Below are 27,939 nucleotides of genomic sequence, written 5' to 3' on the forward strand. Positions count from 1 at the left end.
TGACTCATCTTATTTGCAAAGCCATGGAAAGAATTATTGAAATTATCAACAAGGACATGGTAGACCTCCAGACATTTAATTCTCCCCAATTTGACTTTGTCAAAGGAAGGTCATGCTTACTGAATCTGGTGGTAGACTTTAAAATGCTCACTAAAGCAATGAATGATAGGAAAGTGGTGCATACTGCCTACATAGATCTGGCTAAAGCATTTGATACAATACCCCATTCAAGCATTGTCAAAACATTTACAGAACTAGCTATAAACCTGCTGGATAGCTAGCTGGCTCACTGAAAGGACCCAGGAGGTTAGAATTGGGGAGGCCACCTCCACAAAGGAGGCCATTCACCAGTGAAGTGCCCATGGGCTGTGTACTAAGCCCACTCCTCTTTGGCATCTACTTCTCTGATGTCAAAGCGGATGTTGAACCAAGTTTGCAGATGATTGCAAACTGGGAACAATCACTGAATCTTCTTAAGGCAAGAACACCTTTCTGGAAGGTCTAACACTGACACACACTTGATGCCAAAGTCATGGCTTAAAACCCAGTACCAAGAAATGCATTGTAATACCTTTTGGGAAGGCTGTCACCCTGAGTAACTATGTTGTCTGTAAAACATTCCTAAAAGTTGATTCACTAATCAGGGATCTGAGAACTCCTGTAGGTGGTAACCTAGCCTTTGTCCGTTGTGTCCAGGGAAATAAGAAAATCCTTCTATGTTGCTCAACTTTTAAGCAAGAGCATGGCATCATGATCTAGTTCCAGAGAGGTCATCTTACCACTGTACATGGTTGACAATCGGTAAGTATCTGACCAGACACGAGCAGCAACTGGAACATCCACAAAGATTCCTTACTGAAAGAATACATGGAGTAAACACGATGTTCTATGCCGATTGCCTCAAAGCCCAGTTCCTCTATTTGTTATACAGACTTCTGAGATGTGATCATTGCTTGGCATACATCTGCAAAACAGCATCAGAACTACGAGATTAAAAGACCTAAATTTTGCTTGTGACATAATACATCTTGGGGTGAAAAATATTTGAGAATTCCTATTCTCTGGGACAGGCTCCCCATCCATGTGAAGTAGAGTTCCTCTCTGTCCCTATTTAAGTGCATTTTGGACCAATGGATGGGTAATCAGAAATTCACCCCTGGTCTGGTGTCTGTGTCTCCGGACAGAGCCAGTCAGTAAATCACCCCTATACAAGTCAAATTTATCTGTCGCATTTGGGTTGCAGAGGTATGCTTATAAAGGACATAGTGGCTGTTAGCCCAGTAAACACCTATGGACACCTTCTGTCCTTTCAAATCCCAGTACTGGGGTTTGTCAGAAGAGATCTTTGGTGGAGACAACAGATATCCTTAAGTCCTGGTCTCCCCTTCTCTCTCCCTGCTCCAAAGAAGTTGGTCGTTGCAGACGCTTCAGACTTTGGTTGGGAAGCATTTTCAGAAGGGATAGAAGTACAGGGGGAGGGGAGATAAGACACCACCGACAGTTGTAAAGACATAAATAAGGAGATGCTTACCATGATCAAGACATTCAAATCTGTGAACCATTTTTGGACCCTGGAACCACTTTAAGTTGTTACAGACAATACCATAATCATGTGGTACATCAGCAAGCAAGGGGGATCCAGGTCGTACCTCCTTTGCAATTTAGCCATGTTGGCTTGGGATATCGCTTCACAGCACAGTCTCACATTGTCAGAGCAAAATTGTTTGGCAGACAAGCTGAACAGGACCAAGGTAAGCCTTCAAAAGTGGTAGCTAGATCAGGGGATCTTCCAAGATTGGATCCATCTGTGGGGAGTTCAGGTAGACTTTACCTCCTCTCTGAACAATCAAGTGGCAAAATTCTGTTCCAGGATTCCATGCAAGAAGGCTTGGAAGATGCCTTTTACCTTCCTTGGACAGGAACATTTCTGTGTGTTTTTACCCCCTTTCCTCTAATATCCGCTGATTCAGAAGGAATCCTTGTGGTGACTCCATTCTAACAGATGCAACCCTGGTCTCCCTTCTTTTGGAAGTGTCCAGGGGCAGATCTGAAGTAGTTGCTTCATTTGTTCAGCAACCAGTGGGTCTCGGATCCGACCTCGGATCCTACCGGCAGCTTTCCAAGCTTCTAGATCCGAGCTCCTAGCTCCTCCCCTCTACCCACAATCCCCTGTCACCACCACACTACCCCAGATCATTTTTGCCGCGGCTTGAATGACAAGCATCTTGTGCTCCTGAACTTAGACAGGGAAGTGAATAATTTTCTTCAAAATTTTTCTAAAAACTTTTAAAACTTAAAAAGGAGAGTATTGTGAGTGTTTATCTGCCCTTTTTTTGTTTTTGGGATTGCATTGTCTTTTCAAACCCTTCCCCTAGGTGTTTGAGCATGCGAGTGTGTGTGTCAGCAAAATGGCCGAAGGCCATAAAGCTATTTTTTCAAAGTGCACTGGGTGTGGCCATAAGCTTTCCCCAGCTGATGGCCACACTCAGTGCGTTATATGCCTGGGGGTTGTTCATTTGTCTTCAGACTGCCAGGTTTGCGCAGCCTTCAACCCCCGGGCTGTAAGGGACAGAAGGAACAGGCTTATTCTGGCGGGATTGCTTCCCCCGGAGGAGGCCTCTTCCTCCTCTCCCTCCAAGGTGCAGGCTACCCAGGTAACTTCAACACCCCTGATCCCCTCGACTCAGGCTGGGACTCAACCTCCCACTACTGCCTTGAGTACGAAGGAAGTTCAGTCTTCTCTTTCTAGGGAGCACAGGACCAAAGACAGGGAGAAGCATAGACACAAGAGGTGAGCCGAGCCGATCCTCATCCCTCGGCTCCGCCTTCAAAAACTGCTAAATCACCTCCAAGGGTTGTCCGGACCTTCTCCTTCTCTGCTCTGATCTCCTTCCTCACAGACTGGATCTACTCATAAAAACAGGGGTGTTTGGTACACAACATCATCACTTGACTGCCTGGATGAGAGTTTTAATTCATTTTCGGCACCTGTTTAATGAGGAAGTGTATCGCATACTAATGGAAACAAGAAAACCTGCTACTAGAAAATCATATATTGGCAAATGGAAAAGTTTTTTTTTGTTGATGCCATTAACGCAACCAGGACACATTCAGAGCTAGTTCTCTGGTTCTGCAATATTTGTGAGGCTTACTATTCTATAGCCTTTCTTATTCCTCTCTCAAGATTCATTTATAGGCCATTTAGCATGTCTTTTCATGGATCCTCCTCTTTCAATGCGGTCTGATGTCAGAATGTTCTTTTTAAGGGGTTTTGCATAAGAAATTTTCAAGAAAATTGGCAGCCCCTCTCTGGATTCTTAATTTTGTGGTAGGCTAACACTTTCTTCCTTTGAACCAGTTAATCTGGCTGACTTGTTTCTTAACATGGAAAACTAATTGCTCTGACCTCTGCAATAAGGGTTTCTGAGTTTCAAGCTCTTGTGGTGAGTCAGCCCTATATCATTTTTCATAGGGTCAAGGTTTTTTTGAGAGCTAATCCTTTTTTGCCTTAAGTGAGTCAACTTTAAGCCAAACTGTCCACTTCCTTGATTTTCCTGAACCTAAATATGAGGGACAGAGTATATTCCACACCTTGGATGTCCACAGACCCAACTATAGTACTGTCTTGAAAGGACTAAATCTTTCATATCTTCGCATCAGTTGTTTAACCTGTGTCAAAACGAACAGTTTCCAAATGGTTAGCTTATGGCTATTAGGTTTTTGTTATACTCTCCATACCAAAACTGTTCCATGTAGGGTCAAGGCCCACTTAACCAGACCCTTGGCTTCATCTGTGGCTTTTTGGAAAGTATTTGATTCTATAAGCTGCTGCTTCATCCTTATTTTTACAAAGCACTATAAGCTCGGTTCCTTGACTAGGTGTGGATTAGGCTTTGCTAGGGCTACTTTCCAGGGACGCCTCTGCCTCCACTTCCCTTTTTTGTTCTTAGCATTGTCCTTTCAGAGCTCAGCATCCTGCTTGCAGGAAAGCTCTGAAGAACTTCTCGCCCAAACTTGTCTGTTAGTCAGCTAACAGTTTGGAGGTGTGTGGCAGCTGCCCTGAAGCTTTAGAAGCTGGCTTTCTGTTATAACCCATAGAGCTAAGGTTACTGCAGTAGTGATCATTCAAACATATACTGTTATGGTAAGTTTAACTTGCACTACTGTTATTTGCAGGAACACAAGTAGATCTAGTGATGCATGGTGTGTGTGACACCTACTATTACAGTATATTCCTTCTCCTTCCAGAAAGAATATTTCTGGTGTGGATCCCATTTGAACCCAACCAGGGATTCTGCATGAGACCACTGCATTCCATAAATGAAAACAGGACCCCTCCTGTTTAACATATTTATAAGTAACCTACATGTTGCTTCCAAGCATGCCACTCGTGTGCAGTATGCAGATGACTCAGCATTCATCTACACAGCCTCTAACCTACAAAAACCCAAAGAAGTTACTCAAGAATCCATTATTTCCATAGAATCCTGGCTACTCAACTCAAGAACAAAACCTTACCTAAGACAACTAGAGAAACCATAGTTAAAGCCTACCTCTTATTTACTGTACTGTAGGCCTCCCCACTCTTTACTAACTTACAAATGTCCACACAAACAAAGCTGGATTAATGCTGCAATAAAATGTCTCACTTTGCTGCAAATAGTCCCTTTAGAGCTCATCACTGATGTTCTTCCTGTTTCACTGTTGCAGTCATCACATATTTGGTTTATCTGCTTACAGGTAGCCCTCAGTCGGCCTGATTATCAAAGTCTTGGGTCCTGCTTCGGTTGCTTTCTCATCGTCCATGACATCAGGTAGTCAGGGGTATAAAGCATGCAGCCGACTTTATTACATCAGTCTTTCTTGCCGTTCGGTGCCCGAAGCTGAAGCAGTTCGCAAGTGCTGGTTGGCTGACTACTGAAATTTTCATTTTCGAGTTTTAGATCCGAAGTCTTCCACTAAGCTAAGTACCCCATTGGGGATCCTTTTTCTTGCTCTAAACCAATATCAGTAAAAGTTAACAATTGTATTTCTTGTGGAAAGCAAATACCTCAAAGATTTTTATTCGTACTGCATTCCTTGCTTAGGCCCAGACCCCGACATACCTCGCTGTCGGTTTTGTACCTTATTCAAACCTCGTACTAATAGTCTGTTCATTTTTGCATCTAAATATTTTGGTACTCTGTTCAGTTATCCAAAATGGCTTTGGTAAGCCACCCAACTACTGACATTCCGAAAAAAACCGCAAAGATAGACAGGGCCAGCCTGCAGTGGGTCCAAAGCTGCCGACTATGCTTCTCCTAAGCTAGTCGCCAGTACTCAGTGAAGCGCTTTCACAGCCCCTGGTACCTGCTACTTTGAATGGGTCTCAGTAGAGGTCTGTGAATCTGGAGTCCAGTATGCCATGAGATGCTGCTGTGACTGTGGAACCTGCGGATGTGTCTACCTTGGATGGGTCCGGACCCGCTGTGCAGGCACTGGCTTCTGAGAGTGTATTCAGGCCTACTGACTTGCATATTAAACCAACGCCATCTTCTTCAAGACCTAAAACTCGATCCATGCCCCGAAAACCAATGCCCAGACCGTATGGTCAGGCCCCTATGCCTAAAATACAAATAATGGCTGAAGGCCTTATTACTCTAATCAGGGGAAGCCACCCTTCTCCCTCTGCGACCTAGGACTGATTTTCCTTCTGATTCTTCTGATCAGGATTCTGAAATTTCTGATGTTCTTCATCTCACATTGCTGCAGTCCTTACATATGGGTAGTCCGCTGTCCTCGGTCGGCCCGAATACCAAAGTATAAGGCTGACGTCGGTCAAGGCGCTTAACACTGACATCAGGACGTCAGGGTACAAAAGCGCATGACCGACGTCATTTCCTCAGTCTTTTTTGCCGCATGGTCCGATGCAGAAGCAGCGTTGCAAGTGCCATTCGGCGTTCTGAAATTTTTCGAATTCGGAGTTTCAGACCGAATCCAAGTTGGCTAAGTACCCCGTTGGGGAATATTTTGGTTTTTTCTTGCCTCAGTGTTTTACCGGATGTCAGAAAAAGTGAATAACTGTATTTCTTGTGGGAAACAGATACCGCATAGAGATTATCATTCCTTGTGTATTCCTTGTCTGGGGCCTGAGCACGACGTTGTTGGGTGTCGCTTTTGTGCTAGGTTCAATAAGCGCACTATTAAGCGGAGGTTAGATTGTTACAATACCCGGAGCAACAACCAGCAGTGGGATTAAATTTAATTGAAGTTGTGACTAATAGGGATGCTGACTTTAAAATTTACAACTATACTGAATGTCATGTTGATGATAGCTTAGTAGAACTTTTTGCAAAAGGTTTAACTTTTGTACCTTCACAGACCTGCAACATTGTAAACTTGTTAATTGACTTCAAAATGTTTATCAGGAAGTTAAATCTAAACATGATTTTTGGTAACTCTGATCCTAATTTTTTAGCTGACCCGCTACGTGTCCCGAGTAGCTTCAACCCACCCCTTAACAACTCACTATACTTATTTGAACAACTTTGTGAGTTAGAATTTAGGGAAATAACTTCTAGAGCAAACAGTAACTACCAGTTTAACATTTCTAAGGACGAGCAGGAGTTACTGTCTTTGTTCAGGAAATTACCGGTGAGACTTATGAAACCGGATAAGGGAGGTGGGCTAGCAATAGTATATAATGTAGATTATGTCAACATTATGTTGACATTACTGGAAAAGGACACTTATGAGGAGGTCAGTAGGAATCAGCTTAATCAAGCATGTCACCACATTAGGTCACATATAAATGATCTCTTCATTGATGGACTAACTACAGGGGAACAAAATCAATATTTAACAATGCTTGCTCCTAGAATTCCAAAAGCTTTCGGTATTCCGAAGCTCCATAAAGATTTGAAAAATCCCCCCTTCCGTATACTTGTTGATGCCCGTCAATCCATTACATACCCTGCTGCTAAATTGATTGACCTAATTCTTAAAAGGTATGTTGAAAGGGAAGACCAAATTTTAAAAGACTCTTGGTCTTTCCTTGAAAGTATATGAGAAACAACATTCGACTGGTCCTTTAATTTTTTAACAGTCGATGTATGTGACCTCTACTCTAGTATTCCCCAAAATGTGGGAATAGAGTGGGTTGTTGAATTTATAGGGTCAAAGGGGGCTTCTAGTGACCAATGTAACTTGGTCGAACAACTTTTGGATATCATTCTAAAGAACAACTTTGTCTCTTTTGAAGACAAGTTGTTTTTACAAAAAATAGGTGTAGCCATGGGGTCACCAGTGGGCGCAAGTTTTGCAAACTTGGTTATGGCCCACTGGGAGACATCGTATGTACTCAATAGCATTTGGAAATCAAAAATCCACCTGTATAAGAGATACCTGGACGACATCTTCATTCTACTGAAGGGAGATGAGACAGACGCAAGGGACCTAGTAGAATTTTTGAACTCTACTACAGATTTCTTAAAGTTTACCATGACTTTTCGAACAAACGAAATATGTTTTTTGGACATCTTACTCAGTAAAAATCAGGATCAATATATTTCACAAATACACAGAAAAAGCACGTTTTCAAACACATATTTACACTTTTCAAGTTCCCACCCTCACCACCAAAAGAAATCTGTAGTCAAGGGTCAATTGGTAAGGTTAGCTAGGATGACAACACTTGAAGAGGACTTCACCAAAGAATGTGAGAATTTATATCAGATGTTTCGACACCGAGGTTATCCTAGGACATTTTTGGACAACATCTTTGGTGAGGTCATCTCAAAAAGAAAATATAGGGTGTATGAAGCAATACTGGGTATTCAGAGCAGGACTGATGACCTTGAAACCAATGCTATTGTCACCCAAAGTCCTATTGTAGCTAACAACTTTGAGCCCCCAGTAGCTAGGCCACTTAACAAACAAGTTAACTATACAAACTCGTTTGTTTTCACCTATTGCCCAGAGGCCAATGAGATTTCTAAGGTGGTGAGGAAATATTGGTTTTGTCTATCCTTAGAGAAAGATTTAACCAAAGTTTTGGGCCCTGGACCTAAAATTACTTTCAAGAGGGGTAGCAACATGAAGGACCTTCTAGAAAGAAAGAATGTAGGATGTAAAACCATGGGGGGTACCCAAAAATGCGGGGCATGTAGGCAATGCATACATATCAACACCTCTGATTCATTTACAGTAGGGAATAATATCTTCAGAGTTTGGAAACGTTACAATTGTAACAGTAAACGTGTGGTTTATTTGGCACAGTGCAAACTCTGCCCCGCATTTTACATAGGGAAGACCGACAGGCGTCTGAGGGAGAGACTATACGAACATGGCTACGCGATTAATAACAACAAGGATGACAACGCCCTTGCAAAACACTGCAACTCTTTGTAGGTCACACATTTGACTTCATGGCCATCGACCAAGTCACGACTGATAAAACTAATTGTGTTAGTGACAACCTTTTGAAATTACAGTTAGAGAAGAAGGAATTATGTTGGCAGTTACGTTTGGCAGCGCACAAACTACCTGGCCTTAATGAACACTATTCAATTATGTGCATTCTTAAACTGAACTGTTTATTAAGATAGAGTTGTTTTCCTTTGGTATAATTTCCTCTAGCTGGTGTACTTTCTAGTGTGTTGTCTTTGGCCTGGTTGTTTTATTCAGGGTCCCTTATTTGGTCACCCGTTTCAGTGATTTATATTATATCACAATAGATCTTACTGCATCATACACATATATGATGTCCAGTATTTTATAGTTCACACAACAAAACATACACATATATGCACATCCTTTGGATATACTTTGAAGTGGGGGAGGAGAATACTGTAGCAACCAGGGCCCCCATCTTGCATGGGTGGAGATGGTGGAATATGGCCCACTTTAATATATAATATAATATTATATTACTATATCATTAACTACTAGTGTACAAAATTAATTTTATCTATTATTTTTAATCATTATTTTTTATTTGATAATATTATATATACATGTTTTATCTTTAAATGACTATTATTATTTTATCATCATTTTTTCATATATTCATGGTTATTTTATATTATATATGGGTGATTTTCATACATATTGCAATAGTGAATGGAGTGTTGGTAGGTCTTTGTTTCCCATATTTTTATGTCATCTGTTTGAAAAATCATTACTGTTATTATCATTTTTCAGTACTGTCAACAAGATTACGTTTTGTGGTCTTGGTGTAACATTTTATTACTATTCATTATTACTATTTTTTACATTTACAATCAACTTACTCTGTTAAGTTAACTTATATCTTAATGGTTGGTTTGTTGAGTGGTTCTTTTAGGACCATTCTTTTAGGACTGTCTTTTTAATTAACTAATTAATTCAATTACTTAAGTATTTAAGAGACACTTAGTTCTAATATTGTTGTAAGTCTGATGAAGTTCAAGCAGTGTCTTGAACGAAAAACGCATTTGCGAGCGTTTTACACTATTTGTCTTGTCTTTACCTTCCCGGTTTTGGGTTCATTAAAATTACTGGATTTTATCTACAGTATTACGTACCAGCGTGGTTTTTATTTCAGCTTCTGAAGCCTTTCTGGTTTTGGTGCTTTATTTGGAAGCTCGCTTACTCAGGATACATTCGTGGCACCTACTCTTGCTTTTGGGAGGTTAGATTGTGCTAGGCTGGTCTTTGGGAAGCGGTGCAATTATAATATGCCGTCGCATTCTCCGGCGCCCGCTTCTGCGAAGAAGCGCAAAGACAAAGCAGTTGAACCCAGGCAAGATGAGTCGTCCGTTCCGGACGCCGGTTCTTTAGAGGCTTCAGTGGAACCGGTGGTTCCGACGGAGACCTCTCTGGAGTCTCAGGGGGAGACTTTGATTTTGCAGGAGGTGGTCTCTCAGGAGACAGGTCAGGCTGAAGGGGCTTCTCAAGTTACTGTACTCCCCTCCCTTCCTAGGGTGGTTAGGCCTTCTCCTTCTGTTTCCAAGGCTTCTCCCAGAGGCAGGCCAGTTTTAGCTTCTGTTGGTGTCACTCCTAGTTCAGCGGGGTCTGTGCCTAAGAAGCACATGCTTAAAATGGCAGAAGATTTGATTACTCTGATTAGAGGTTCTTTGCCCCCTCCTGATAAGAGGCCTAGGGCGGAGCCAGAGTTGGGAAGTTTTGAGCAGGCTTCGGATGTTTCAGAGTCTTCAGCTGAAGACCTGCAGGAGTACTCTCCTTATTCTGATTCTGATGCAGATGATTCCACTCCTCCTGCTTCTCCTCCAGAGGATTTTTCTTTTTCAGAGACGCTTCATTCTATGAGGGAACATTTTAAGTGGGAAGGTCAGGACTTCTCTGATTCTCGGAAAAGGCTTAGGGAATTTTTGCTGTTACCCCAGCATATAGGCCCTTGGCTATACCCCCTGTTCTGGATGCTGTGGAAGATGTGTTTGCAGAGGCTTCTCTTAATCCTGATTCTTTGCCTCCTGCTCCCGTTAAACCGGATAGGTATTACAGGGTGCCTGAGGCTCATAAATATCTTTATAAGAGTCCTAGGGCAGACCCAGAAACTATTAGTCAGGGACCTAAGGGTGTCAAGGCCTCTGTTGTAAAAAAAATCCGGTTCCTCTAGATAAAGAAGCCAGAGCGTTGGATAGATGGGGAAAAAAGGTCTATACATCTTCTACCTTAGCTATGAGGGCCTTGAATTGCCAGTTTCATATGTTGAAATATCAAAACTTTCTTCTTTCTCAATTGAAGTCTAAGGTGGATGCTCTGGCGGAAGGCATTGAGTGTAAAGAATTACAAGATTTGGTGCATGTCTCTGAACAGGTGGGTAAGCATTCATTACAGTGTGGTTTTGATGCTGTGCAGGCCTCGTCTAGGGTGGCTGCCACTGGCACGCCTGGCTGAAGGATCAGAATTTATCTGACCATGTTAAGACAAGGATTTTGGATGCTCCTTTGCAGTCTGATGTGTTGTTTGGTTCACCTGTGGAGTCAGTCTTGAAGAAAATGGAAGACAAGGCTAAGTCTATGCAGGCTGTTAAAGATTTTTTGCAAGTTCAGCCTCCGAAGTTTAGTAGGAATTGGCCTGCTAAGGGGTGGACGTATCCTTCTTATGATTCTCAGTCTAGGGGTAGATCTAGACGTGGTAGGGGGAGAGCTCAGAGTTCTTTCAGGCCTAGAACAGGGAGTTCACCTGCACAATCTTCGAGTGAGGGCAGGGGCCAGTCCTTTCGTAAACAGGCCCAATGACCTACCTTTTCAGCTGCCAGATCCTTCTTGCCTGGCAGCACCTTTGGGAGGAAGGTTAGCAGTCTTCAAGGAAAATTGGATTTTGATTACCCAGGACAAATGGGTATTGGATATCATACACCAGGGTTACAAGTTTTATTTCCATACCTTGCCTCCTTTCAAAGGCATGCCGGACGTTCCTCCTCAGCAAAGACTAGAGGCTCACAAACAAATTTCTCTGCTACTTCAAATAGGGGCCATACAACCGGTCCCTCTGCCAGAAGTGGGCCTAGGATTTTATTCTCGCCTGTTTCTAGTACCAAAAAAAGGAAACACGTGGAGACCAATTTTGGATTTATCTATCCTCAACACATATCTGGACATTCCCAAGTTCAAAATGTTGACGTTACAACAGCTTTTACCTCTGCTAGGCAAAGATCACTGGATGGTGACTCTGGATCTCAAGGAGGCTTACCTTCATGTTCCTATCAGGCCCAGTTGCAGGAAGTATCTGCGTTTTCGGGCTGGGACTTCACATTATCAGTTCTCTGCATTGCCCTTTGGCTTATCTACTGCCCAGAGTATTCACGAAGGTTCTGGCTCCAGTGGTAGCTTTCTTCAGGCTAAGAGGAATACAAATCTATCCTTATTTGGACGATTGCCTGATTCTGGCCCAAGAAAAGGACGAACTTCATCATCTACAGTATGTGATGGCAGTGTTAAGATGCCTGGGGTATTCTGTGAACGAAATAAAGTCCAGTCTAGTACCCTCTCAGGACATGTGCTTTCTGGGTGTGAGACTGAATACAGCATCCCAGATGGCCTTTTTGACCCCGGACAAACAAAAGAATCTTTCTCTTTACTTCCACCAATTGTCTCGTCAGTCCAGGCTGACTGCAAGGACAGTCCTTCAAGCCTTGGGGTTCATGGCATCTTGTATTCTGGTACTTCCCAATGCCAAACTGCATATGAGGAAGCTACAATGGTATCTCAAGAATGTATGGACACAGCACTGCCAAGATTTGGACACTGTCATTCAGATAATACCTTGCATTCAAAAGGAGTTTTTGTGGTAGGCTCAGGAATGTCACCTCAACAAGGGACTCTGTGACCCGGCCAGAGGCGAGTCAGATTTTAACGACAGATGCCTCAGACAAAGCTTGGGGAGCTCATCTAAACGGAAAATGGGTACAAGACACGTGGCCTGCCAGACTTCAACATCTACATATCAACTTGAAGGAGATGTTAGCAGTCCAATTTGCATTGATAGCTTTCAACGATTTACTTCTTCCAGGGCAGGTGTTGATTCAAACAGACAACACAACTGTCATGTGGTACATCAACAAGCAAGGGGGAACGCATTCTTATCCTCTGTGCAGACAAGCAATGATTTTGTGGGAGACTGCTCTCAGTTTACAGCTAAATCTTTAGGCAAGGTTTCTGCCAGGAGCACAGAACTCCTTAGCAGATGTGTTGAGCAGACATATTATGGATCCCCACGAGTGGAAATTGGATCCTCATGTATTTCAGAGATTGACAGTGTTATGGGGAACTCCAGACCTAGATCTGTTCGCTTCTCCACTAAATTACCAGCTGCCAAAGTTTTGCACAAAAAGGTTTCATCCCACAGCTTGGAAAGTGGATGCTCTCTCATTCAATTGGAGCAATCTTCACGTGTATGCCTTTCCACCTCTGCCTCTCCTCCCAAAGGTACTCCTGAAGGTCAGACAGGACAAGCCAAACATGATTTTAATAGCTCCAGATTGGCCTTGACAGCACTGGTACCCATTACTGAGAAATCTGGTACGGGAGCCTCCATGGCCTTTGCCTTCGATTCCTCACCTGCTGTCTCAGGAGAACAGTCATTTGCTCAATGTCAAACTTCATTCTCTACATCTGACAGCCTGGCATATTCGGTTTTAAACCCTGGAGGGTCTCCGCTTCCACAACAAGTTTTGAATGTTATTTTGGAGGCCAGAAGGCCTAGTACAAGGAAAGTTTACGCAGATAAATGGAGGAGATTTTTATTTTGGAGTACAGCAAAGGACTTTGATGTTTCTAAACCTAATTTAAGTGTTGCACTTCAATACCTTACTGAGTTATTGGACAAAGGTTTGTCCTTCTCCTCTATAAAGGTTCATGCTGCAGCAATTTCTGCTCATTATGACTGTGACCCACCATTATTTTCTCAGCCTTTAAGCAATTCCTTAGAGGGGCAAAGAATATAAGACCCCCACGTAGAGCTCCTACTCCTGCTTGGGATCTCAATTTTGTGTTGGAGAAACTCACTCTACAACCTTTTGAGCCTGCAGCATCAGCAGAGTTGAAATATTTATCATGGAAGATTGCTTTTTTGTTGGCCATTACCTCTGCGAGAAGAGTTTCTGAATTACAGGCCCTTATGGCAGTTGAGCCTTTCTTAATTTTCCACAAGGACAGGGTGTCTTTGCGTACTAACCCTTCTTTTATGCCTAAAGTGGTTTCTAGTGTGGCTTTAAACCAAACTATTCATTTGCCTACTTTTTATGCAAACCCCCAAAATAAAGGGGAAAGGATTTTGCACACATTGGATATACACAGGCAGTTGCGATATTATTTGAGCAGAACTAAAGGGTTCAGGCAGTCTCAGCAGTTGTTTGTTTCTTTTGCTTTGGGTTCTCAGGGCAAACCTGTTTCAAAACAAACAATTTCTAAGTGGATTGGGTTTTGTATTGCTTTCTGTTATTCCCATCATGGTAAGGAGGTTCCAGCTGGGATTAGGCCTCATTCCACTAGGGCTACTGCCACTTCTACAGCTTTTTAAGGGGTGGCTACTAAAGATATTTTGGAAGCAGCTACTTGGAGTTCAGTGCATACTTTCTCTAAGCATTACCACCTTCCACTTTACTCTAAATCTAGGGCTGGATTTGCCACTGCTATTTTACAGGGCATTTTGGCAGCGCATAATGCTTTATAGTTTTGCCATCCTCCCTTACCTCTGCTTTGGGATTCTACCCATATGTAAGGACTGCAGCAATGTGAGATGAAGAACATAGTACAGTTTTGTACCTACCATAAATGTAGATATTCGAAGATCCACATTGCTGCAGTCCAATTTACCCTCCCTCCTTCCCCTCTGTTGTTGAAGGTGGTGGTGTACTTTGTGTTGTACATATTGTAAATATGGTTATTGCACGGGTGGTTGGTTAGTTTTTGCTGGTTTTTGGCTTTGGCCTTTCTTGTTGGGCCTTCTGACATCTGGGGCAAGAAAAGACTGAGGAAATGACGTCGGTCATGCGCTTTTGTACCCTGACGACCTGATGTCAGTGTTAAGCGCCTTGACCGACGTCAGCCTTATACTTTGGTATTCGGGCCGACCGAGGACAGCGGACTACCCATATGTAAGGACTGCAGCAATGTGGATCTTCGAACATCTACATTTATGGTAGGTACAAAACTGTACTTTTTCTCTGATGGACCAGGATTTGCCCTTATCTACCTATGAGGATTCTGATGCAGAGGACTCAATTCCCTCTGCTTCCCATCCAGAGGATTTCTCTTTTGGTGAAGACTTGCATACTTTTAGGGAGCATTTCCACTGGGAAAGCCAGGATTACTCTGACTCAAAAAAGAGGCTTCGGGAATTTACTCCTGCCTCAACACAGGCCTTTAGCTATCCCTCCTGTACTGGACATTGTAGATGCCTTCTCTGAATCTAGCCTGGCCCCTGACACTTTTCCTCCTGCTCCCAGAAAACCTGATGGGTATTACAGGGTACCTGACTCTCAAGTTCCTCTTTAAAAATCCTACTGCGGATCCTGAGACCATTTCACAGGGACCTAAGGGCTTTAAGGGTAGTACTGCCAAAAATCCTACCCCCTCTGATAGCGATTCCATGGTGCTGGATAGATGAGGTAAGAAGGTATACACTTCTGCAGCCTTGGCCATTAGGGCCTTAAACTGCCAGTTTCATATGTTAAAGTATCAGCAGCATATTATTGGTTAAACAGAAAATGATGATGCCTGACTGTGCTGAAAATAAAGAATTACAGGATTTAATGCATTCTGCTCAACAAGTTGGAAAACATACTTTGCATTGTGGTTTTGATTCATTAGAGGCATCTTGCAGGGCTACTGCCACTGGGGTCTGTACTTGGAAGGCATGCTTGGCTTAAGGAGCAATCTTTGCCAGATCATGTTAAAGCTAAATTACTGGATGTTCCCTTAAACCAAGACCGCCTGATGGCAACAAAGCAGTAGTACTTAAAAAGATGTAGGAAAAAGCTAAATCTATGCAAACTGTTAAAGATTTCCTGCAAGTACAGCCTCCCAGATTTAGTAGGCATTGGCCCTCTAAGAATTGGCCCTTTCCTGCCTCTTCCAGGCCTTCACAGTCCAAACCAAGAACCAGCAGAACACCCAGGCTTCAGTCCCAAGGTGCTCACAGGCCTAAGCAGTGGGTGGGCTCCCACTTCCAAAGCTTGGGGAGTAATAAGACTCCCCCCTATGGTAAACTGTCTCAATGACTTAACTTTAAACCTTCCAAGCTCTGCTCAACTGACTGTTCCTTTAGGGGGAAGGATCACCCTGCATGCAAAAAATTGGGAACTCGTTACCCAGGACAAATGGGTTTTAAATACAGTTTCCACTTCCACTCCTTACCAACCCCAAATTGTTGGCCAGACCTACCCCCAAATCAGTGGGCAGAGGCCCAAAAGCAAGTTTTCTCTCTCCTAAGCATCAGGGCTATTCAACCTGTCCCAGAAGAAGAATGGGGGCAGGGTTTCTACTAGACTTTTCCTGGTACCCAGAAAAGACAATTTCTGGCATCCTGTCCTGGACCTGTCTATCCTAACCACCTTTTTGGTAATCCCAAAATTCAAGATGCTAACTCTTTCATCAGCTGCTTCCCATGCTAGGCAAAAATGCCTGGTTGGCAACACTGAATTTAAAGGAAGCCTACCTGCACATCCCAATAAGGGAATCATGCAGAAAATACCTACACTTCAGAGCAGGCTACATGCGCTATCAGTTGTCTGCACTGCCCTTTGGCTTATCTACTGCGCCCAGGGTATTCAGCCTAGCTCCAGTCATTGCATTTTGCAGGCAAAGAAATATTCAAATATACCCTTACCTGGACGATTGTTTAATTCAGGCAGAAAGCCAGGACATACTATTAAATCATCTGGCATAAAGAAATTATTAATTTCTCTATGGTACACCATAAACGAAAAGAAATCACATCTTTTACCCTGCCAATAAATTATATTCCTGGGAGCAAGCATGAATACAACTTCCCAGATGGTCTACTTTACACCAGAGAAACAAGTTAATTTGACAGCCTACTTCAAACTACTGGCCACAAAGACCCAGCTATCTGCAAGGAAAATACTGCAAGCCTTGGGGTTCATGGCATCTTGCATTCTACTAATTGCATATGCGGAAACTACAATGGTATCTAAAAAGCCTATGGTGTCAACATTCTCAGGATCTAGAATCAATGATTCCTATCATACCTTGTCTAAAGATAGTTCCTTTGGTGGGCATGGGCCTGCCAGCAAAACAAGGGACTGCCATTCACTCTACCCCTGCTGCCCAAACCCTAACAGACGCATCAGACTATGCATGGGGGGCTCACTTGGCAGGGCAGTGCATTCAGGGCAAATGGAACCCAAGTGAAATGCACCTGCATATCAATCAAAAAGAAATGTTAGCTGTACAGAATCCTCTGACAGCCTTCAAGGACCACATTCTTCCAGGACAATTATTGGTAAAGACTGACAGTACCACTGTTATGTGGTACATAAGCAGGGGGGAACCCACTCATACCCTGTCTGCAGACTAGCCATGGCTCTGTGGAACACAGCCTTGAGCTACCAAGTGCATACCTACAAGCTCAGTTCCTGCCAGGAAAGCTAAATACACTGGCAGACTACCTAAGCAGAAATCTCATGGACCCACACGAGTGGAAACTCGAACCAAAGATATTCAACATGTGGAGAAACAAATGGGTAAGCCCAGAGATAGACCTGTTTGCCTCCCTTCAGAACTACCAGTTGGTCGAATTGTGCACAAGGACTCCCCACAAACAAGCTTGGAAAGTGGAAGCCCTGTCCTTCACCTGGAAAAACCGATCAGTTTATGCCTTCCCCCCTCTGCCTCTCATCTCCAAACTGCTACTAAAGATCAAACAGGACAAACCAAGGACAATACTGATTGCACCAGACTGGCCACGCCATCACTGGTACCCCTTCTTGCACAGTGTCACTGCTGGCACCATGGCAACTGCCTCCAACCCCTGCCCTGCTGTCCCAGCAGGAGGGCCAGATACTGCAACCACAGCTTCAAACCCTGAACCTTGCGGCCTGGCTAATTACCTGATCTCTCCGTTACCATCCTTCAGCAAGCAAGTGATGGGTGTTATTGTGGAGGCAAGGAGGCCTAGTACTAGAAAATCCTATGCTGAAAAATGGAAAAGATTCTGTTCTTGGAGCCAAACTCAGGGGATGGGTACAGCAGCACCCAGTTTACCTCATATTCTTCAATACGTAACTGAGATGCTTCACAAGGGCCTTTCCTTTACTTCCATCAAAATTCATGCCTCAGCCATTTCAGCACATTACAATACAGAGCCACCCTCTTCTCTCATCCGCTGCTGAAGCAATTCCTTAGAGGAGCCAAAAACTTAAGACCAACCAGGAGAGCCCCTACACTAGCTTGGGACCTTAAGCTTGTATTGGAAAAGCTCACTGTACCTCCCTTTGAGCCACCTGCAAATGCAGAGTTGAAATTCCTGTCTTGGAAGACAGCCTTCCTTCTAGCCATCACTTCAGCAAGAAGGGTGTCTGAATTACAGGCCCCCGTGGCAATGGAGCCTTTCATCATTTTTCATGCGGACAGGGTGTCCCTCAGGACCAATCCTTCCTTTGTGGTATCCAGTGTGGCCCTTAATCAGTCCATTCATTTGCCAACCTTCTTTTCTAATCCACAGAACAAAGGAGAACGAATACTGCACTCCTTGGATGTGTACAGACAACTTAGATTTTACTTGGACAGGACTTAGCAAGCCTCTCAGGAAATCTGAACAGCTGCTGGTTGCATTTGCTGCAGGGGCAGAGGGGAAGGCCATTTCAAAGCAAACCATTTCTAAGTGGATAGGCCCATTGCATTCATTTCTGCTGTAAGCACCGTGGAAAACCTACCCCACAGGGGATAAGACCACATTCAACCAGGGCTGCATCTACCTCTACAGCCTTTCTCAGAGGTGTCCCTACCAGGGACATCCTACAAGCTGCTACCTGGAGTTATGTACATACCTTCACCAAGCATTACCACTTGCCAATTTTTTCTAAATCCAGAGCTGGGTTTGCCACTGTAGTCTTGCACGGCCTTGTAGCTGGTCCTAATGCTATTTAATTACCTCTTCCCATCCTTAGCTTTGGGAATCTACCCAAATGTGATGACTGCAACAGTGAAACACGAAGAACATATAGTACAGTTGTGCACACGTACCATAAATGTAGATGTTCGAGTGTATTCACTGTTGCAGTCCTGATTACCCTCCCTCAAGCCTCCTGACCTCATTTGAATACCTCTATTCTTGTTTACTATGCTTAAAGCTTTCTGGTGTATTTGCTTTTTTTGTTGGAGGTGCAACCTTGTATATAATTGCTTCCCATTATGGGGGGCACCTGACATCTGAGGCAAGAAAAACTGATGTAATGGCGTCGGCTGCATGCTTTATACCCCTGACTATCTGACATCTTGGAAGATGAGACATCAACCGACACAGGACCCAAGACTTTGATAGTCAGGCTGACTGAGGGCTACCTGCAACCAGATAACCCAAATGTGATGACTGCAGCAGTGAATACACTCAAACATCTACATTTATGGTAAGTGTACACAACTGTGCTTTCCATCCTTAATTAAATTGGGCTGAACTCCCACATTACCTCCACTATAGTCAGCTACTACTACATTCTTATATACTACCCTGGTAAGTATCCAGCACTAAAAAGTAAGCTTCTCTGCTACTACCCTAAACCCTCTAAGGACAAACTCATCACTGTAACCCAAACTGTATTGAGACCCTCTTTTTACTCGCACTGTAGCTAGCCTCTGTAATGCCCTCCCACATACTGTCAGGTTTCTTTAAAATCTACAGGTATTCAAAACACAGCTAAGAAAACTCTCAACATCCTCTCTCTACTTCATATTTAGGATAAGTATAACATATTTTCTTATTCCTTCTCTTCTACTAAACCTCTGCTCTCTTCTGTTCTATTACCAGCTATATCACTGCCTTCATCCATGCTTTCTACCCATTCCTCTCATCTCTTTAACCACTCATTTTATCAGTTAAAATCTTTTCTTTTCCCACCCTTTGAAAGTAACTCTGTATCCTACTGCATATAGAATAAAATTAGTATAAGGCTCGCTACTGTGCTTATAATTACCATCATCTATTTTGACATTGTAAAATTTATTTTAATTTTATTCTGCCTGGCATTGTTAACGTTTAACTTAAGATTTTTGTTTGTACTGCATATACTGGAGCTTTTTTTTCCTGGACCTCCACTGAAAAGGGGCCCTTGTGCCTAGCTGGACTTCGTGGTATACAAATGGAAAGTGAATAAAATAAAACTTTAGTACCTCAAGTTTAATGTTGACATGCCCATAGGTACACCAGAAGACCTGGGTCTCCAAGAGAGTGAAAGGCTGCACCAGACACCATTTCCAGCAAAAGTAATTGAGCTAATGGCACAAGCATACCCTCTTTATATCAGATATCATTCTGATGTCGAAAAATAAAATAAACGCTGTGTCAGTAAGAAGAATACAAAATGTATTATTCCAAAGCCAATAGTAAGCGCTTTAGTCTCTTCAACCAGAGACTTCTTCACACTAAGGCTTTGCATTATAAACATGAATTTATATGCTTAATAGCTCATAACTACTAAACATTTTTAAAAAGTGTTCCTAAACATTTTTCTACAGTAAGTGAAAGACATCATTAAAAACGTGTACATATATTTAACATACAAGTCCCTAAAAATATAAAATCAATGTTTCAGCCCCTTTCTTTTTAAATACATTATAAACTCTTCCCTATTATTTAGTCCTGGGGGGAAACAAGCATTTAGTCTTACTTGCCAACAATATTCCAACCAACCCAACTCTTCTTCAACATTAACAATATTACCATTAGAATTTAGAACATTCAAAACTATGCATTTAAAATTTGACATTTTTTCTCCACATAATGTTTACTCATAACATTTTTCTTATCTGCGTGCATAATAGCATAGTTGTGTTCATAAATTCTTCTACATAATTCTCCCTACATAAAATGATCTACATTCAAAACACATTAGTAAATGTGCTACATTTTTAGCTTTGCATATAAACCTACCCGGGACTTGTACTACTGTTTTTCCCACTAACAATTCATTACTGCCAGTGAATAAATATTGGCAGTAGTTAGTTATAACACTTAACCATCCCCCCTCTCTTGGCTCAACTTCCTTCACCTTATTTAATTTACTCTGGAAATCTTTGAAATTTTTTGCCCTTTTTTGCACAAACCTAGGTTAATTTCCTATCTTTTCCACAATTTCTTTATTTCCTTTCAAAATCTCCCAATTTCTCCTCAGTGTTTTTTGTTGTGTTTGCATCTGTACTGTTTTGTACTGCTAATGCTGTCATAAAACTCTTCGCTATATTTCCATCTCATTACTACTAGTATGACCTACAATAATTTTTATTTTTTCTACTTCTATAAACAAACTTTCTACTTTCCCTTGTGGATATCCTCTTATTTCCATTCTTTTGCAGACATTTATAGCTTCTTGTTCAAACTTATCTTCTTTAGTCAAACTGCTTATCCTTTTAAGTTGTCCATTCACTATATTTATTTTAGTTTTCTTAGGATGCAGGCTGGAATAATGCAAATACATATTTTGAAAATCTTTCTTATATATTTTAGAAATAAGTTTGTTCTCTTGTTTATATATTGTAATATCTAAAAAAAAATAATTGTCTAAACTATAACTGTGGCAAAATTGCTCATGAAAGTCTAAGTAATTATGGCTCAAAACTAAATCAACTGATTCAGTTTTGAGTCATAATTAGATTTTTATGAGCAAAAATTTGTCCAAATGAATGAAGTTGCAATGGGTGCAACTCTAGTCCCAAGTTATGCTAATGTTTTCATGCAAGGCTGGGAAACTGCCAATATATTAGAAAGTGAGTTTAATAAATATTTAGTAAAGATGTTATGTTTTTATTTACAATGTTCTTTTAGTATGGGATGGTTCTACAAATGCGTTAGAAAAATTCTTCAATTACATTAACAATTCTTATATAAAATTTTGTCAGTTATAGTTTAGACAAAATAATTTTTTTAGGTCTTACAATATATAAAGAAGAGAACAAACTTATTTCTAAAATATGCAAGAAATATTTTCAAAATATGTATTTGCATTATTTCAGCCTGCATTCTAAGAAAACTAAAATAAATATAGTGAAGGGACAACTTAAAAGGATAAGCAATTTGACTAAAGAAAATAAGTTTAAACAAGAAGCTATAAACTTTTTTTAAATAACGGAAATAAGAGGATATCCACAAGGGGAAGTAGAAAGTTTGTTTACAGAAGTAGTAGAAAAAAGAAAAAATATTGTAGGTCATACTAATAGTAATGAAGATGGCAATATAGCCAAGAGTTTTATAACAGCATTAGTACAAAACAGTACAGATTCAAACACAATAAAAAATACTGAGGAGAAATTGGGGGACTTTTGAAAGGAAATGGAGACATTGTGAAAAAGATAGGAAATGAACCTAGGTTTGTACAACAAAGGGCTAAACATTTCAAAGATTATTTCCAGAGTAAATTAAATAAGGTGAAGGAAGTTGAGCCAAGAGAGGGGGGATGGTTGTTGTATAACTGTAACCACTGCCAATAGTTATTCACTGACCATAATGAATTGTTAGTGGGAAAAACAGTAATACAAGTCCCTGGTAGGTTTACATGCAAAGCTAAAAATGTATATTTACTAATGTGTTTTGAATGTAGATCATTTTATGTAGGGAGAAATGAGAGCATTATGCAGAAGAATTTATGAACACAACTATGCTATTACGCATGCAGATATGAAAAATGCTGTTAGTAAACATGTGGAGAAAAAATGTAAAATTTTAAATGCATAGTTTTTTATCTAAATTGTAATGGTAATATTGTTAATGTTGAAGAGTTGGGTTAGTTGGAATATTGTTGGCGTGTAAGACTAAATGCTTGTTTCCCTCCAGGACTAAATAATAGGGAAGAGTTTATAATGTATTTAAAAAGAAAGGGGCTGAAACATTGATTTTATATTTTTTAGGGACTTGTATGTTAAATATATGTACATGTTTTTAATGTCTTTCATTTACTGTAGAAAAATGTTTAGGAACACTGTGTTTTTAAAAATGTTAAGTGGTTAATGAGCTGTTAAGCATATAAATTCATGTTTTTAATGCAAAGCTTTAGTCTGAAAAAGTCTCTGGTTGAGGAGACGAAAGTGCTTACTATTGGCTTTGGAATAATACATTTTGTATTCTTCTTACTGACTGCGTTTATTTTATTTTTCGTTTATGGAGTTATTTGCTTGCTGCTATTTTGTGGCTCATTCTGATGTCGACCAAGATGGAGCTGTGCCTGTGAGACATCAAAGAAATGCAAGCTCTGGAGATGGGTCTGGAAGTTGGACAGCTGACTTTTTTTGTAAATCCTTAGTTATGGTAATTTGTCCAGACAACTGTTTTCAGGTTTAATCACCTAATTTGCTTTTAATGTTCAAAATCCATTGATTCGACATGTTTGATGTTGCATGTAAAGGTATGAAACAAAACTCTGATGCCAACATTTTTCTCTCCTCAAGTATCTAGGCCTCAGGACTTGTGGCGTGATTCTCAATCCGCTTATAACCGAGGACCTCCTCTCAGGTAAGAATGCATGAGAGATTAGAATGTTGCACTTTTTTTTTTTTGCCAAAGGTTGCTTTTACTTTGATCATCATTGAGGGACTCCTAACCAGTAGGTAATTTTCATTTGAATATCCCCCCACCATAAAATGAAGCCCTTTTGGCTTAGTTTTATCTTGACAACTGCTGTGTGATCTTGACCTTGCGTTTTAACTGAACTAATAACACATGAAAAAAATCCCTTTTGAGAATCACTGTTTGCCTATTTTGATTATCTCTCATTCTCGCAGGTTTCTGAAATTTCCAGCGCAGTCTAAACATGGCACACTCCAGAACTTGCATTAAAGTAGCAACCCATAATATGTGAAATGCACACTGCTTTACTAAGCTACTATAATATGTGGGATTTCTGTTTTGCCAAATAATGCAAAGTCTTTCAGTTGATCAATTTTGAGGGAAGTGATCACATATTTCCACAACTTTTTTTTTTTTTTTTTACTATGAATTCATTTTAAACAGCATTCTGAGCTGCTGGAAAATGTCTTCAGTATAGCATAAGTTTGCTTCCGGGTAGAAATGAGCAAGTCTAGCAAAGTTTGCTTTATACTTGTATAGTTTGTATTAGAAGTGTTTAGTTCTTTTTGAAGTATGGATTCACAGTTTAGGTGGTTATTAGAGAAATAACTTAGTTGACTGGTTTTAAATCCATATGATGAGAATTCAGGCATTATGGTGGTGTGACTGAACAAGTAGCTCACACATGCTTTGTTTGGTGGATGGAACACTTAGATTTTCTTCATAGTCACAGTTGCAGTCCTAAGTCTTGAGCCTCTGTGCCATGCATAACCCAACAGCCAGCCCAAGTAAAGTCTTTCACCATTCCCTAGCCAGCAGAAGCCCTTGCAGCCTAATTGTTTTGTCACGTCATCCCAATACACAAGACCACATATGTTGGAGTTGTCAATTTGTTGGTCGGCTTGAATTGCTAGAAGAGTCAGATAAATACCCCACTTGGGAAATTGTTTTTATGTTTAGTTGTATTTGGATTTTGAATGTTTAAAAAATTTAGCACAGTTGTCTATCGTGTGGGGAAAGATTTTTCACAAACATTACCATTCTTATCGTATCATGTCGTCCTGTTCCCATGTTGCAGTATTCTTATTGTGGGATTCTCTGCCTCAGGTGACCTGAACATCGGCTCCTATACAAAAGCTTAAGCCTGGTTGCTGTTGGTGCGTGAGACATCACACACAGGGCCATAAACCAGGAGCCTTATGTGACGTATGCACGGACAGATCTCAGAACTTTTCTGCCGCAGTCAAACATCTGATTGAGCACATCGCTCCTCTACTATCAAGACGTCTAAAGCTAAGTGCCCCATTGGGAAATTCTTAAAATTTATTATTGCTCGAGCTTGGGTGGCTGTTTTGTTAGCCGATGTCTGCTAAGAAGGGTAAATGCCGATGCGGATGTGAAATTCAGCATAAGGATGCCCATGACTGTTGCGTATTCTGTTTAGGCCAGGAACACTACCATACAACCTGTGCCATTTGCCAATCCTTTGTCCCAAAAATACTTAGAGGCTGTCTGGCATCTATTGATCTATACCTGGAAAACCAGAGAGTTAGCAGTTACGGTGGATCCAGAGTGGAGCCACCACGAAAAAAGGCCAAACTTTCACAGCCTACTACCTCTGCTTCGCTGTCGGACGCACCCCGCCAGCTACCGATTTAAGAGTTGCAAGGTTGGCCACTAGAGCTGTCTACTTCGTTGGCTCCACTTGAGGAAGCTGCTTCTGATGTCAAGCAAGCTCATCCATGGAGGTTACTCAGATGTCTATTTCTACTGATACTGAGGGGGAACCAGGCTCCACCCGACACCCGTCCGGGATGCAGGAGTCCAAATCCTTTCCATTAGCTTGGGCCCCTGTACCTAGGCCTTCTCCCAAAGCTACCTTTTTGAAAAGAAAGCAAAAAAACAAACATCTTTCTTACTCTTCAGAAGGAATTCCTGGCTGACAATCATGTATTTCAGTCCTTGATACAGGCCTTCATGGCCCTTAAGCCCTCAAGCCTCCTCACCCTCCACTATCCCAGTACTTACTCCTAGGCCTGCTTCAACTACCTCTGTTCTCCCTCCCACTCCTCAGGAAGAAGAGGATATATTTTTTAATCAGATGAGTCTGTTACATACTCATCTCAAGTAGCCTCTCCGCTGGAATACTATTCCCCAGATGAGTCCATAGAAGGGGACTGTCCTCCAGAGGATATCACTTTCGGAGAGACCATTACTAAAATGAAAGAATATTTCAAATTGGATATTTCCCAAATGACAAACTCTGAAAAAATCCTTTGAGCTGCTGCAAGTTGAATCTCCCTCTCCATCTGTCATCCCCAGAGTAATTTGCTTCTACAGCTAAAAATCTAGACTCTCAACCACCTGATTTAAGAGACCTGATAGTTTCTGTAAGGTGCCCTGATGACTACAAATTTCTGGTGAAACCCCCCTTGGGGGGACCCTGCAGTCATAGCTGTGGCCCCTGACATGCAGTCAAGACTGATTCCATCCTAGTCTCTTCTGCCTGCTGACAAGGATAGCAAGAACATGGATGGGCTGGGTAAGAAGGTTTATACCTCTTCCACCCTATCCTTCAGAGCCATTAATTACCAAACCCATATGATTAAGTATGCTCTGGACTTGGTATTCCAAGCATCTACACATTTCTGTCCTCCCTGCCTGACTCTCCCATCAAGACAGAAGTAGCATCAAAGCTGATCCTGGCGTCCCAAATAGCCAAACACTCAATTAGATGCAGTTAGGATGCAGCAGAGGCCTCTGCAAGATCTGCATCTGTGCTTCATAGATATTCATGGCTCTGGCTACAACTATTGCCTGAAGATTTTAAATCTAAAATTCTAGATGCTCCTCTAGATCACAACTTCCTGTTTGGCAAACATCTGCTGAACTGTTTAAGAACCTTCAGGAGAAGAACAAGGAGTTACAAGACATTAAGCACCCCCTAGTATCTCCTATACCAAAACACTACAGAAATTATCCAGTAAGACTTTCTATGTCTGCAGATGCCCTTCCACTGTTTCTCCTTCATCCAGGTATAGAAAAGGTAACAGGAGGCAAACCTCTTCCAGGCCCACTCCTTCTCAGTCTCCCCCCAGACAGCCCTTTCAAGACAGAAGTGGTACCAACAATGTGTGACTTCCCACCTATAACCTGTACAATTCAGTTGAAAAATAACCAATTCTGTTGTGGGGAAAAATATAAAAAAATAAATAACGTACAATAAGCTGGTTGATTAAGTGTGCACACCCTTAAACTGATAGTTAGTTGAAGCTCCTTTGATTTAATTTTAGCATAGTCTTCTTGGGTAGGAGTTAATCAGCATGGCACATCTTGACTTGGCAGCATTTGTCCACTCTTCCTTTCAAAAGCACTCCAAATCTTTAAGATTGCAAGAGCATCTCTTGTGCACAACCCTCTTCAGGTTAACCCCACAGATTTTCTATTGGATTTAGGTCTGGGCTCTGGCTGGGCCATTCCAAAAGTTTAATTTTCTTCTGGTGAAGTCATTCTTTTGTTGACTTGGATGTATGCTTGGGGTCATTGTCATGTTGAAAGGTGAAATTCCTCTTCATCTTCAGCTTTCTAGCAGACGCCTGAAGGTTTTGCGCCAAAACTGAATAGTATTCAGAATCATTCATAATTCCCTCCATCTTGACTAAAGCCCCAGTTCCAGCTGAAGAAAAGCAACCCCAAAGCATGATACTGTGCCACCACCATACTTCGCCATGGGGGTGGTGTTCTTTTGGTGATTTTGCACCAAACGTAACTTTTGGAATTGTGGCCAAAAAGTTCAACCTTGGCCTCATAAGACCATAACACATTTTTCCAAATGCATTTGGGAGACATGATGTATTGTCTTGCAAATCTTAGCTAGGTCTGGATGTTTTACTGTGTAAGAAAAGGCTTCTGTCTTGCAACCTACCCCATAGTCCGGACATACGGAGAATGAGAGATTGTCCGATGTAGTACACAGCCAGTACTTGCCAGAAATTCCTGCAGCTCCTTCATTGTTGCTGTAGGTCTCTTGCCAGCTTCCTTGACTAGTTTTCGTCTGGTCTTTTCATCAGTTTTGGAGGGACGTCCAGTTATTTGCAACGTCACCTTTGTCCCATATTTTTTCCACTCTGTCTTCACTGTGTAACATGGTATATCCAATGCTGTGGAATTTTTCTACCCTTCTGACTGATACCTTATAACAATTTAATCCCTTTGATGCTTTGTAAGCTGTCTGCGAACCATGGCTCTTGCTGTAGCAGGCAAGAGAGTAAATGTCAGGAAAATCCTACTAGGACAGCTGAACTTGATTTGGGTTTAATAAGAGTCTCTCTAATTGATGGCAGGTGTGTACCAAGAAGACTGATTGCTGTAAATAAATCAAAAGGTGCTTCAGCAAAGTATTTGCTTAAAGGTGTGCAACCCAGTTGTAAGTTTTTATTTTTTCTCACATTTGTTTATTCAGTTGAATTGTACAGGTTATAAGTCGCATTAAAGGTGGAAAATTTTGTGTGTATGTATATATTTGTGTATGTATATATATGTTTGTGTGAATGTGTGTATATCTCTATATATATATATATATATATATATATATATATATATATATATATATATATAGAAATAAAACAAACTCAAAACCAGATTAAAAAAATGAATGAACACCAGTGGAAGCAATAAATCCAAACACAGGACCGTAACAGAATTGGAGTGAATAGTTAG

At 41.4% G+C, this 27,939-nt stretch overlaps 1 protein-coding gene across 1 annotated transcript in view; it reads left to right on the forward strand.

The window, feature by feature from the left end:
• XRN2 (5'-3' exoribonuclease 2) overlaps positions 1-27,939 on the forward strand; it is a 2,388,435-nt gene that overhangs the window by 2,216,658 nt on the left and 143,838 nt on the right. The window contains exon 28 of the mRNA XM_044057168.1: positions 23,103-23,166. Coding sequence (XP_043913103.1) covers positions 23,103-23,166 — 64 coding nt within the window. The remainder of the gene's footprint in view (positions 1-23,102; positions 23,167-27,939) is intronic.

This window comes from Protopterus annectens, chromosome 1.part2, assembly GCF_019279795.1.
Source record: "Protopterus annectens isolate FY-2018-M chromosome 1.part2, PAN1.0, whole genome shotgun sequence".
Classification (NCBI taxonomy): domain Eukaryota; kingdom Metazoa; phylum Chordata; order Ceratodontiformes; family Protopteridae; genus Protopterus; species Protopterus annectens.